Source organism: Leucopleurus acutus (assembly GCF_964270905.1).
Source record: "Leucopleurus acutus genome assembly, chromosome: 8".
In the NCBI taxonomy this organism is placed as follows: Eukaryota; Metazoa; Chordata; class Mammalia; order Artiodactyla; family Delphinidae; genus Leucopleurus; species Leucopleurus acutus.
The window spans coordinates 1,480,832-1,495,048 of NC_139151.1; the positions used below are offsets into that span (position 1 = coordinate 1,480,832).

Genomic DNA, 14,217 nt, shown 5'->3' on the forward strand with positions numbered 1-14,217 from the left:
CTAGGCCGCCGAGCCTCCGGCGGAGTGCGCGCTGCGCATGCGCGCCGGGAGAGGGCCGCTCGGCTTTCCCGCAGTTGACATGGCGACCAGGGCTTCCTTCCGGATCTCCGGCCAGATGTCCCGTAAAATTCAGAACTAAAGATGTCCTTTCTGAATGCCTTGTTTTGCTTTTCCTTTATTTAGTTCGGTAAACGGTAGGCCGCCACCCACACTCGAATGTGTACACCTTCGATGCTGTCTGATGGGTAAACGCGGCCCTTTGACACGCACAAGAAATGCCGCTTGACAGGGGAAAGAGGTGACAATTACAAAAAAGTATACTGCCTCAGATTCTCTTCAGAGTGTCCCCTTTTAGGGAGACGGGACAACATTAGATTTAGCTCTTGACCCCCAGTTCTGAGGAAAAGCTGAAAACGACCCCCGACCTCGGCTGCGTGGGTGGGTTTGGGCCCGCCTCACCCTTTGCGCATGCGGCGGAAGGCCCTGCTGATTGGCCAGCGGACGGACCGGCGGGGCGCGGTAATTGGTTGGTGCGAACCCCGTGTCCCCTTGAGCCCGCTGGGTCTTCTCGGCGCGCGCGCCGGAGCAGCTTTGAAAGTTGAGGCGAGCGGCGGTCATGGCGGCTTGGCGGGACCTGGCGAGCGCCCTGCAGCCCTGGTGCCCGCTGGACCTCAGTCCAGGTGAGGACGCGGCCGGGGCCTGCGGGCTGCGGGGGGTGCTGGGGAGGGGTCGCGCCGGGCAGCGGCGTTGGCGCTTCTCCGCGGGCTCCTTCCGCTCTGTGCTCCTGCTTCTCGGCCTTGCCTCCGGTTCTGCGCGGACAGCCCCGCAGGTGCCGAGGCTTCGGCAGCGCGTCTGTTTGTTGGGCCGGGCCGACTTCCTGAACTTGAGGACCAGGGGTGCGGCTGGCGTCCCCGGGCGCCCATCCTCCCTGAAGGGCAGGAGGTGCCCCCCTCCCCCACCTCCAGCCTCTGGTGGCGGCGGCCCCTCGTCCCAGCCTCGCCCGCCGCTTCCCGAGGCTGCGGTCCAACCCGCGCCCTCGCTGTGGCCCGTCTTGGCGCTTGGGGCACCTCCTGCCCTTTCTGGCGCCAGCACTTCCATCCCGACCCGGCCCCACACCCCTTCCGGGACCACCTTGAAAAGGCCAGCGTGACCCGCCGGGTCTCTGACCCTTCAGTGGTTCCCTCGGCTTCCTGAGTTACCCCAGCCTCTGTTTGCGGCGAGAGCCTTCACCTGTCCCTGCGGGTGCTCTTTTTCCAGAGCTGAGCTCTGGAGTCGGACCTGGGGCCGGTGCCTTGGTCCGCCGCTGAGCACCCGAGCCTCGCGGGCCTCGGTCGCTTGTGTCAAATGGGGGTTCTAAGATCTACTTTGCGGGCGTTCGTGAAGATTGATTTAATACCTGCACCTGCTGTTAACAAAACAAACTTGGGTCCACTTGGCCCGTGCGCGGCAAGGCCAATCTGCTGACCCCCGGTTGTGGTGAAGCAAAGTGCAGCCTTCATTGCAGGAACCGACAAGGCGTCCAGGCAGCTTGTGGTTAAAAGACCCCAACTCCCCAAAGGCTTTCAGGGGAAGAGTTTAAAGACAGGGTGAGGGAGGAGAGTTGAAGGGTGTGTGATCACCTGGTGAATATTCTTCTGATTGGTTGGTTGGTGGTGAGGTAGTCAGGAGTCAGCAGCATCAGCCTGGTTCCAACCCGTCTACCGCGCTTGTGGGCAGCAGTTGACTTCTCCCACCTGTTGGGGGGGTGTTTCAGTGTCTGCAAAACGGCTCAAAGGACATGGCTCAGACTAGTATCTGTAGTCCTTGAGGAGGAACTAAAGGTCCTTGACTTTGTTTATTGGCTAATTATTATTTTGCTTTGCTTGACTGATTTTCTCTCTGCATTTTCTCAGTTTTCTCATTAAGTTTATCCTTTGACTCAAGTTGTTCTGCAGACAAAGGCAGGCGGAGCGCATGGGGGGAGGGGCTGTTCTGGGAAGGCCCCTAGGGACCGGCCGCATTATACTACCTGCTGAGTAAGTGCTGATAGCAACTCACCCTTCACAGCTGAGCTCAGTGCTGTTACGATGGTGTTGGTTTCTAAACAGGTGATACTTTGTTTCCTTTTGTGCTTTGTTATGGGGTCCTCTCTGCCTGGGATGCCCTTCTCGGTGTCTCTTTCCCTGGTAACCCCCACGTGTTGGAGCAGCTGAAGGATCGTCTTCCTTCCCACCTCTGCCCCCTGCCTCCCCCAGGAATAGTCTCCATCTGCTCTCTACTGTTGTACTGTCTACTACGGCTTTAACACCTATCCATTGTAGACGTGATAATAGCTGTCATTTGTTGAATATATTGATTTTCTGATTCCAGATTTTTTATCACTGGGACTTCGTAGTTTCGATTCAGAAATGAGGTCAGAAATATGGGTGTGCATTTAAAAATATGCATAGAAAATAAGTGGGAGAATGTATGAGAGAAAAAGGCAAGAAAAGATGCAAGAACATTTTTAGGAAGCTGATTGTATTTGTTAGGAGATCAGTTAGGGAAGAGTGAATGAATAATTAAAGCATGTTAAATAGTCATTTGCCTCAGCTGTCCCTTTGTGTTCTACACTTTATTTGGGTTTATTAACTTGATTGTAAGACTTTCACAAAGGGATAGCTAAGGCAACCTTTTATTAACCTTCTCTTCTCCAGATTGAACATACGGGAAGGCTGGATCATCCCCCAAACTGTTACATCTGAAAAGTGTTTTCCTTCTTGATATTTTTAGATGATGACCAACCTAATAGCCAGCTGTCAGTTAATGATTAAAAAAAGATGTTCTAACCTCTTCTGCTTCCTTCTAATTCTGCCTCACCTGTATGGTATAGTTAAATGTGAGTTGTGACTAGTAAACTTTTCTCTTCATGAATGTACTCAGCCTCTAAAGCTTATTGGTCTTTCTTACTATAGAACATTTGTTGACTTCATTGCATTTTCCCACTAGAATGGGTGGGCACAGTATGGGAACTGGAATTCACGGAAACTGAGCCTCTGGATCCCACCATAGAAGCAGAGATCGTGCAGACCGGACTGAGCGCATTCACAAATCTCTATGACAGTCTTTTAACTTTCGCTGCTGGGGAGCATGGACCTACAGAGGTAAAAAAAAAAAAAAAAAAATCAAGCTAGCCATTTAGTTGTCAGAAGTGGAAGATAAAAGGCCCTATTATCATCTAAAGCTTAGTCTTTTTAGTGTATAGTTCAGAAGGAGTATGATAAAGAGTGGCATAAAGAATGTGGTTCATTTATTGGGGTAGCCTCATAGCTTTCCTTCCAGAGGTTCAAGGTATTAATCTGTGATTCTTTTTCAAGTCATGACCACTGTTTACAACAGCAAATTAAAGGAAAAGAATAAAGGCCAAGGCAAGGAGGGAAAGCAGATAAACCAAATAGGAAAAGTTGGCCAAGGACAATGCAATAACAATTCGGGCATCCCTTAAGTTTAGGAAAGCTGGATATAAAACTGAAAAGGGATGAGTTGAATTAAAAATGGAAAAAAGAGTTCCTTTAAATACTGAGTTCTACCTATTACTGTTTAGATCATTAACTGCTTTTCAAAAACTGAGGGACTCTAAAGCAGAACAAAGAATACTTAGATATTAACATCTCTGAAAGATCTAAATTACCAAAAATATTTCAGTTAGAGGTTTCATGTAGCTGTTCAAAAATTAAATCATCCTGTTAAACATTCATTAAGCGTAATGCTGAGTACTGCATGAAGTACCTCAGCAGGTAACATGATGGTTAAGGTAAAGAGCCTCCCCCTACCTGGGGGAGAGGGGAGAATTAAGCACTGGCTCTTGGGGGGCCCACTTGCGTTGCACTGGCTAGGCATGTCCAGCGACCACATCCGCAGGCATGGAGAAGCACCAGGCCACCAGAGTCTGCATTGTAAAAACTGCTCTAGGACAGGTTAGATGCCATCTCATAGGGGCATAGAAAAGGGAGCGTGGTGAGATTGGGTGGATCCCAGAAAGAAAGTAGCTAGCTGGAGGCAAGTCTTCACAAATGGATAGAATGTTGACTGCAGTAATGCGAGTCCTAGGGCAGCCTACGGAGGGATCATCACAGTGCGGATGTGCAACGGGTGCCGAGGGGATGGGGGCAGGGCGGGGCACACAGGACTGAGCTGTAAGTGGGGACCACAGTGGGGTTCGAGGGTGAGGTGTTTGTGGTATACAAGGTTCAGGTCTAAGCATCATACATAGATTAACCCACTCATTCTCACATCCAGCTCTCGGAGGAAGAGGTTCTAGTGAGCAGTAGACTAAGGGACTTGAAGAGATCTGTTTCAGACGGATGTTCTTGACCGAAGATGGACTGAAGTGGGAATTGCTACACGCAGGGAGGTCCCTGGGGACAGTACAGCTGACCCTTGAACAACACGGGTTTGAACTGCACAGGCCCACTTACCTGCAGAGTTTTTCAGTAGTAACTACAGGACTCCACGATTCCAGTTGTTTGAGTCTGTGGATGCAGAACCATGGATGTGGAGGAACTGTGTCTGTAGAGGGCCGGCTATGAATTCCACAAGGACTTTGGACTTGCCCTGTGTTGTTCAACAGCCAACTGTTCAATTGTGTTTTGCTCATCTGTTTTTTTAAATGTGTGTTACGGCATGGTCTGGAGTTACGGTTGTGGAAATTGGGGAGGAGGGCTAACAACTAGGGCCTTTTTTTCAGATGGAGTTAATAGAGTTTTGTGAACTTAGCTTTTATCAGGTATGAAATGCTGCAGAGGTGATTGGGTCCCCCAGGGTCACAGTTACAGGTGAGTGGAGTGGAGCTGAGATGGCCTTAGGGATGAGGATGTAACTCATTTCTTCCAGAAGCTTTGTGGTGAAGGAAAGAGGAGAGTTTTCCCTGTCTTTTCAGGGAAGCAGTATATACGAGGTCTGATTTCTTGAACTTTTGTGAGCTTATGTTTTTTTAAAGTAGCCCAGAATAAACCATATTTAGTTCCTGCTATGTTTGGTTTATACAAATAACCTATTTCCTGTTCACATGTTTAATAGGAGAAAGCATAGAACAGTGATAAAATTAATAAGATTGTGGTTTATGCTCTAGGGTTTATTTCCTGTCTTACCTAGGCTATTTCTGAAATCTCTTGAGGGAGACACTTCACGGTATTTCCTCTCCTGCTCCCATTGCCCATAGAACATTTCAATTTAAATAAGTTGCTCTGATTTCTTCAGTTAGTAATTTGAGTGATAAATGAATTGGGGTACATTTGACATACATGGAGAGTAACTTGTTTGCATAATTACTGATATAGGGTGCCCCCATAGTCTTGGTGTAGCTTTTAGGTATAGTAATTTCAGAAATATATGTGCTTCAAACTTACCCAAAGTTATTTTGAAAGGTTAATTAAGTTTCTTTTATAGTTATTTATCTTTGTAATTTTTTTGTTTTGTTTTGGTCACACCATGCAGCTTGTGGGATCTTAGTTCCCCAACCAGGGATCGAACCCAGGCACTCAGCAGTGAAAGCGTGGAGTTGTCACACCTGGACCGCCAGGGAATTCCCCTTGTAATTTTGAATAATACACTTTTAAATTTTGTTTTAGTCCCTGTGAAATGACAAACATTTACAATTAGGAGCCAGAATGGTCTGTTCCCTTTTTTATAGGGCACTAAAAGTACTCAGAAAAATCAGATAATAGGAGATTTTCTCATTTCTCTAATTATTGGCTCTTATGGTTCGCCCCTCCCCCAGAGCATTTGGACCTTCTTCATGGAGAACAGCATTTCCCACAACGCGCTGATGGCCTTGTTCCATCACTTCGTTCAGATGGTCCTTAAGAAAAACGTCAGTGCCCAGCAGCGGGAATTTGGCCTTCATGCCGCTGGGCTTTATTTTCTGCTGCTGGAAGTACCAGGTACAGTATGTGTGTTTGGTGTGATAGGACAGGGCTTTTAGTTTTTAATTTGTCTACATTGTTTTGTACTTGTACTTTGTTTCCTCACTGGGAGGCTAGGTGAGAGGGAATCTGTGAAGCACGTGGCATGTTACAGGTGTTCCAGAAAGCTCTCCTGTTTAACTGTAAATGTTTTAACTGTAAATGTTTAACTGTAAATGTTTTCTGATGTTGTTATGCTGGGTTTGTAACCTAATACAAGCAGTCTGAGAGGGGTAAGGCTGGAGGGTGTGTTTCAGAGCTCCACTCTGACCCACCCCACCCAGCATGCCATTCCGATACTGCCCTGCCTTCTGACACCCTGTCCAGGCTGAGAAAAGTGCTGGGGGCGGGGGAGAGGGAACTGTTGTCTCCCCCGCGTGGGTGTGGACAGTAGTTGGGACTGTTCTCATCCAATAGGCCAGAGCACAGTTAGTAAGGCTGAGGAAGGAAGCACGGGGGAGGGGTGTCTCTGTGATGCTCCCCCTGCTTCCTTCGGGTGGGAGCCATGAAGGAGTCCCTCCTCCCCACTCACCCCAGCCCAGGGCAGGAGAGGGTGGGGCGCAGAGGGAGCTGCAGCTTGGGACCTTGAGTTCACGTGGAAGAGAATCAGGGTCAGCCGCCTTGCAGCTCGACGTTGCTCATGTCAGCGCGTTCATAGTAGATGTTAAAGGCCTATTCCATATGACTTGGGAATTAGTGAAGAGATATGTAAAGCCTGGAACACTGATTTGTTTTACTGTTAATGCTCCCATCATGACTTGAAATAATAAGCTCCCAAAGAACTCACTTACTAAGCGGTATCTCAGGTGTAACTGGGCTCTTAGCAAAGTGGTGGCCTTGGAAACCCAGTTTCACTCTTCTTTTCCTTGCTGGGCGCAGCGCCTTCCGTTTAAGGTTGAGATTCAGCCCAGAGCTGAGGGCTGGCTGTTACTCGTAGGGCCACTTGCAGCTTTCCAGCAAGTCGTACTTCTGCCAGTTACCTTCTGTGTTTAAATGTTTCTGGATTATGGTTGGGGTGCTGTTGATACTTAATATTTGATCATGGTTTGTTCTTTTTCAAGATCCCTTGCATTTCCATATGAATTTTAGGATTTGTGCGTCAACTTCTTTCCAAAAAGCTGGGGTTTTGACGGGTTGCATTGACTCTAGATCAGTGTGGGGAGTGTTGCTGTCTTAGCAGTGTTCAGTCTTCCAATCCGTGAACGTGGACGTCTTTCCATTTATTTAGGGCTTTCATTGGTTTTGATGATGTTTTGTAGTTTTTTGTTTGTTCGTTTGTTTTGCGGTACGCGTGCCTCTCATTGTTGTGGCCTCTCCCGCTGCGGGGCACAGGCTCCGGACATGCAGGCTCAGCAGCCATGGCTCACGGGCCCAGCGGCTCTGTGGCATGTAGGATCTTCCCAGACCGGGGCACGAACCCGCGTCCCCTGCATTGGCAGGCGGACTCTCAACCACTGCGCCACCAGGGAAGCCCCTGTTTTGTAGTTTTTAGGGTACAAAACTCTTGCACGTCCTTGGTTAAATTTATTCCTAAGTATTTTATTCTTTTCTGCGCTATAGTAGATGAACTTGTTTTCTTAATTTAATTTTCCAGTTGTTTACTGGTGGTGTATAGAAGTACAGTTTATCTTTTTTATTGAAGTATAGTTGATTTCCAATTTTATGTTATATTTAGTCTTATGTATATACATACACACACACACACCCGTTCTTTTTTATTTTCTTTTCCATTATGGTTTATCACAGGATATTGAATATAGTTCTCTGTGCTGTACACTAGGACCTCATTGTTTATCCATCCTGTATATAACAGTTTGCATTTCCTAACCCCAAACTCCCAATCCATCCCTCCCCCACCCAACCCAGGCCCCCTGCATTGGGAGCATGGCATCTTACTCACTGGACCACCAGGGAAGTCCCTTGGCTATGATTTTTGATAATTGATCTTGCACCCTGAAACTTGGCAGAACTCATTTACTGGTTCCAATAGGATTTTTTATATATAAGATCATGTCATCTGTGAATAGACATAATTTTCCTTATTCCTTTCCTGTCTGCGTGCTTTTTATTTCTTTTTCTTGCCTCGTTGCCCTGGCTAACAGCTCCAGTCCACTGTTGAATAGGAGTGGGGAGTTGGGCATCTTCTTCCCGATCTCAGGAGGAAAGCTTTCAGTCTTTTGCCCTTAAGTATGATGCCCCCGGGGGTGTTTTGAGGATGGCCTTTATCAGGTTATTATTCCTAGTTTGTTGAGTGTTTTACTATGAATGGGTATTAGATTTTGTCATTTGCTTTTGTGCATCTGTAAGGTGATCATGTGGTTTTTGTTCTTCATTCTAGTGATATATTCATTGATTTTTTTCATATGTTAAGCCAGTTTTGCATGACCTTGGTCATAGTGTTTAATCTGTTGCCAGATTCAGTTAGATAATATTTTATTGAATATTTTTGCATCTGTATTGATAAGGGATTTATTTATTTATTTATTTATTTTTGATGCCTTCATCTGGTTTGGGTTTCAGGGCAATACCAGTCTCATGGAATGAGTTGGGTAGTGTTCTTGCCTACTCTGTATTTTGGAAGTTTGTGAAGAATTGGTTGTTTTTCTTACTCACATTTTTGGTGGAATTCACTAGAGAAGCCATCTGGGCCTGGAGTTTTCGTTGAAAGAAGTGTTTTGTTTGTAGAATCTGTAGTGATATGTCCTCTTTTAGTCGTGATGTTGGTAATCTGCATTTCTTTTTTTCCTTCATCAGTTTAGATAGAGATTTATTGATTGATTTGATCATTTCAAAGAACCCATTTTTGCTGTTATTGATTATACTCTATTGTTCCTTTTCTATTTCAGTGATTTTGGTCTTATCTCTTATTGCCTTCTTATTTAGGGTTTAATTTGTTCTTATTCTAACTTCTTAAGATCTTTATTCTCACTTTTCTTTGTTTCTAATATACGTAATATTGTAAATTTCCTTCTATATATACTGCTCTATCTGCATCCCACAGATTTTGATAATCTGTTCATTACCATTCAGGCCAAAGCAGTTTTCTGATTTTTCTTGTGATTTCTTTTTACACCTCTGAGGTATTTAGTAGTGTGTTTAATTTCCAAATATTTGAGGAATTTCCTGAAATGTTGTAATTGCTTTCTATTTTATTTATGTTGAGATCAGAGCACATACTTTATATGACTACAGTACTTTTAAATTGCTGACTTTTTGTTTTTGTTTTAAATGGCTCGGCACAAGGTCTGACTTGGTAAATCTTGTGTTTGCCCTTGAACGGAATGTGCATTCTGCCTTTGGGGGACCTCTTTTCTGTCAAAGTTGAATAGGTTGCTGCGGTTGTTCAGGTCTTCTGTATCCTTTCTGATAGTCTGTTTATTTGTTCTCTCAGTTACTGAGAAGAGCATTGAAATCTCCAAGTATAGTTTTAACTTACCTGTTTCTCCTTTCAAGTCTGCCAATTTTAAAGGCAGGTATTTTGAAAGTCTGCTGGTTACAAACATATTTGTGATTGCGTGTGTCCCCTTTGGTGTTATGTCGCTCTTTGTCTGGTTGTGTTCATCGTGCTGAAATCTACTTTGATCTTAAAATGGCCTTTCTCGTTATCATGTGACTTGTCCTAGGTTGGCACACCCTTTCTCATGATTTACATGTGACATGTCTTCACATTTGTAATTAAACAGTGTTGTAGACTGCCCATCACTGGGTTTCATCCTCTCAACAATCTTTGCCTTTTTATGGGACATTTAGACAATTTAGATAATTGATTATCAATATGGTTGGGTTCCTGCCCTCTTGGTATTTATTTTCTGTTTGTTCCATCTGTTTTTTGTTCCATTTTCCCCTCTTCCTGCCCTTTTTCGATTGGGTATTTTTTTAGTATTCCATGTTATCTCCCCTTTTGGCCTATTAACTATACTTATTTGTGTATGTATGTTTTAAGTACTTGCTTTGGGTGTACGATAAGTACTTTAATAGTCTGTCTTCCGATAATCTACTTATTTATAGATAATGTAAAGCCTTAAGACAGTGTGCTTTCCTTTCTCCCCTCCTGTTTGTGCTGTTGTAGTTATACATTGAATTTCTGTGTTGTAAACCACACAATTTATTCATAACATTTTTCTCTGAATTATCTTTTAAATAATTTTTTTAGAAAATGAAAAAATAAATGTCTTTTCTTTTTAAAAGATTTCATCTCACGTAATTTTCTTTTGGCCTGAAGAACTCTCTTTGACTCTTCTCATGCTGTGCATCTGTTAGCCATCGACCGTCTTGGATTTTGATTCCATGAAAGTATCTTTCACCTTCCAGAATGTTTTTGCTGAATATAGAATTCTAGGTTGATAGATTTTTTTCTTTCAGTGCTTTTTGGGTGTTATTTCATTGTCTTCTGGTTTACTTCACTTCTGATGAGAAGTCTGCATGACTCTTATCATTGCTGTTCTGTGTGTTTTTGTCTTTTTTTTTTTTTTGGCGTGGTTACCTTGACGATTTTCTCTATTAGTTTGTTTTGATTTGATTAGATTATTAGGTTTGATTTGATTAGATTATCTACCCTTTGGTGGGATTTCCTTTGTATTCATCATAGTTTGGTTCATTGAGCTTCTTGGGTCTGTGAATTTGTAGTTTTTAACATATTTGGAAATTTTCCAGTTACTATTCCTTCAGGTATTTTCTTCCCTCTCTTTTTTATGGGATTCCAATTACTCGTATGTTAGATTGCTTGATATTCTCCCATGGGTCCCAGGGCCTTTATTAATTTCTTTTTGTTTCTGTGCTTCTGTTTCTTAAAGTTCACATGCCTTTGTTCCTGTAGCATCTCATCAGCTGTTGAGATCACCCAGTGACATTTTCTTTTTCAGATCCAGAAGTTCCATTTGATTCTTTAAAATATTTTCATTTCTTGCTTTGTTTGCTACTGTTTAATTCTTGAGCTTATTTATAATATCTGCCCTACGGTTCTTCTCTGCTTGCTCTGTCATTTCTTGGACTGTTTCTAGTGACGATTCTCTTCTCACCACAGGGCACGTTTTCCTCTCTCTGGATGCCCAGTACGTTTTTTATTTTTTCTTTTGGTACGCGGGCCTCTCACTGCTGTGGCCTCTCCCGTTGCGGAGCACAGGCTCCGGATGCGCAGGCTCAGCGGCCATGGCTCATGGGCCCAGCCGCTCCGTGGCATGTGGGATCTTCCCAGACCAGGGCACGAACCCGTGTCCCCTGCATCGGCAGGCGGACGCTCGACCACTGCGCCACCAGGGAAGCCCCGCCCAGTACCTTTTTATTGGATGCTGGACATTTTGAATGTGAAGTTTTTGAGTGTCTTGGTTTTGTTGTTTTCCTTTAAGTAGTGTTTAAGTATGTTTTGATAGGCAGCTATTGGTGCATTAACTTGGTCCTTTTGAGGCTTGTTTGAAAGCTTTGTTGGGGCAGATGTAAAGTAGCCTTTACTCTGGAGCTAGTTTAGCCCTGCTGTTAAGGTGTGTTTCTCTCCGAGTGTGTCGTGAATGTTCCAGGTCACTGTGGCTGGCTGGGGCTCCGACGTATCTCTCCCCTGTGTGCATTCCGAAAACTGTCCATCTCCCACCTGCTTGGAGGTTTTCTTTGCCCACCATCATGGATTTCGCCCCATGCATCCTAGCTAAGGTCAGCCCTGTGAAGACTTCTCAGCACTGTCTTCATGTGGCTTCCTCGTTTCCAGTGCTCTGCTCCATACATTCCAGCCACCCTGCCTTCCTGACACTGATCCTTGTATTCCTGACTTAGTAAGTCCATCAGAGTGTGCTTGGGTTCATCATTTTTCTGCTGTTGTCCAGACATTGCCTCCAGACACAGAATTGGGTCAATTTTAGGGTTTATCTCACTGGTTTCCCTTTTCTCGGGGATTGTGTGGCTAGGCTACCTCTTGCTCTGGGTCTTAGATGGTCACTTTGTAAATTTCTGTCCAGTTGTATAGTTGTTTATGGCAGGAGGAAAAGTGTAAAACCACTTACTCCGTTAGAGCCAGCTACGGAAATCTCATTGTTTATTTATGATGAGGCCTGTTGCTCACTGCCTAGGGCTGAAGTTGAATGGAACTTTTTTGCTAAAGGTTCACTGTTATTCAAAGTTAAGGAAAAGTCTGGTTTTGCTTTTTAATTTTTGGTTGTTGTTACAGACGTATTTCAAGACAATTAAACCTACCCTGCTTCCTCTTTATTCTTTTTGAATAGGCAGTATAGCCAACCAAGTTTTCCACCCAGTGATGTTTGACAAATGTATTCAGATTCTAAAGAAGAGCTGGCCTCAGGAATCCAGCTTGAATCCGAAAAGAAAGAAAGAACAACCAAAGAATGCTCAGGCCAACCCACGGGAGAGTAGGAAGAGAGGAAGGCCCCCCAGGAAAGAGGAGATGGAGGTAAGAGGGAGTGGAATCGTGAAGCATATCTGATTTACTTAAGAATTTATATTAAAGTAGGGTTTCAGGGGTCACGATTATACCAAAGCCCTAGCGTGCCGTCCGCCGTCCCTCCCGTAGGACTTGCAGTCGCCTCATGTACCGCTGAGCGTATGTTCCCCTTACCATCTTCCCAACCTCCCCATCATCTCTCTCCCGCCTTGTTCCCAGATGTGCTCACCACAGGCCAACAGGTGTGTTTGCCACATTATTTTATTGTCATTAGAGATGGTGGTTGAAGTATCCTGAGGACTCTTCGTCCATAGAACATAATAGAATAACATTAATTCCTAATTTTTATGTGACTAGGTAGGGTGGTAGAGGTTCATTGACACCAGAACTTCTACGAAACCCAAGAAATCTCACTGACGTGTAAGTATAGAACTAGAAACTGTGGTAGCTTCCATCTGGTCCAGTGGCTACCAGCTGCGGCTGTGGAGACCCCAAGCAGTCGAGGCACCTGGTCAGCGACCCAGCGCCCACCTGGAGTTTCACTACCCTTGACTGGGTACATTGAAACCAGTCGGGACAAACTGTTAGGCAGTACTACACAGTCAGCTGTACATTTCTTCATAATCTAGATGGATGAAGTGATTGAAGAACAAGAGGATGAAGAGAATATTTTTTTTTCTTCCCGAGACCTTTGTCAAATTCGAAATGCCATCTTTCACGTCTTGAAGAATTTTTTAAGGCTTCTGCTCAAGTTTTCCCTGAAAGAAAAGCCACAATGTATACAGAATTGTGTAGAGGTAAGTGAGAATTCCAGGAACCTTGGGCAAGTGCAAAGAGCGAGGACACGGGCTAATACTTAAAGAGTGGGAAAAACCAGGCCTTTTCTTGGTCTCTGTTTTCCAGGTCTTCGTTGCATTGACTAATTTTGAACCAGTTCACGAATTTCATGTTACACAAGCCAGGTGAGCCATTAAATCTTCCAGTGCTAACATTTAATTATGGTACAATGAGTTTTGCTCCATCAGAAGCCTTAATGCCATTTTACCCTAATTGGCACACAGGTAGAATTTATTCATTTAGATATAGCTTATAGGGTTAGGAGCTATTCCAAGTGAAATCACATCCATTAACTAATCTTTTGCTTTTTTTTTTTTTTTAGAAACCTTAACCAAGCAAAATACATACCAGAACTGGCCTATCATGGATTGTATTTGCTGTGCTCCCCAATTCACAGAGAAGGAGATAAGGTAAGGGAGACAGGACCCCACTGAGTTACTGGTTGAAGTGAAAGCATGCGGGTCGTGGGATGCTGGAAGCTTTTGATGTGATGCCGTGTGAACTCACTAGGTCATTGTCATGACTTGAGGACGTTTGTATAATGAAAATCATCCCCATCACTACGTGGTGCCCACTGTTCATTCCAGGCTTATATCCAAGTACCTGGTGGCCACAGGAAGTTCTTGTTGGGTTAAGGCATAAAGAATGGTTCCAGTGTGACCTGGGTAGAGGAAAAGATAAGCTACTGAGCATTACTTTTTTTTTTTAAAATAAATTTATTTGTTTTATTTATTATTTTTGGTTGTGTTGGGTCTGTTGCTGCACGCGGGCTTTCTCTAGTTGCGGTGAGCGGGGGCTACTGTTCGTTGTGGTGCACGGGCTTCTCATGGTGTGGCTTCTCTTGTTGTGGAGCACGGGCTCCAGGCGCGCGGGCTTCGGTAGTTGTGGCTCGCGAGCTCTAAAGTGCAGTCTCAGTAGTTGTGGCTCACGGGCTTAGTTGCTCCGTGGCATGTGGGATCTTCCTGGACCAGGGCTCGAACCCGTGTTCCCTGCATTGGCAGCTGGATTCTTAACGACTGCACCACCAGGGAAGCCCCCTGAGCATTACTTTTACAGAAGTATTTACCAAACTCT

General features: G+C 44.7%; 1 protein-coding gene across 1 annotated transcript in view; it reads left to right on the forward strand.

Moving 5' to 3' along the window:
- Positions 1-616: 616 nt before the first annotated feature.
- NCAPD3 (non-SMC condensin II complex subunit D3) overlaps positions 617-14,217 on the forward strand; it is a gene marked incomplete at both ends in the record, with an annotated part of 56,992 nt that continues 43,391 nt past the window's right edge. Inside the window, 7 exons of the mRNA XM_082844452.1 lie at positions 617-680; positions 2,968-3,122; positions 5,738-5,900; positions 12,131-12,315; positions 12,936-13,103; positions 13,210-13,268; positions 13,466-13,553. Coding sequence (XP_082700578.1) covers positions 617-680; positions 2,968-3,122; positions 5,738-5,900; positions 12,131-12,315; positions 12,936-13,103; positions 13,210-13,268; positions 13,466-13,553 — 882 coding nt within the window. The remainder of the gene's footprint in view (positions 681-2,967; positions 3,123-5,737; positions 5,901-12,130; positions 12,316-12,935; positions 13,104-13,209; positions 13,269-13,465; positions 13,554-14,217) is intronic.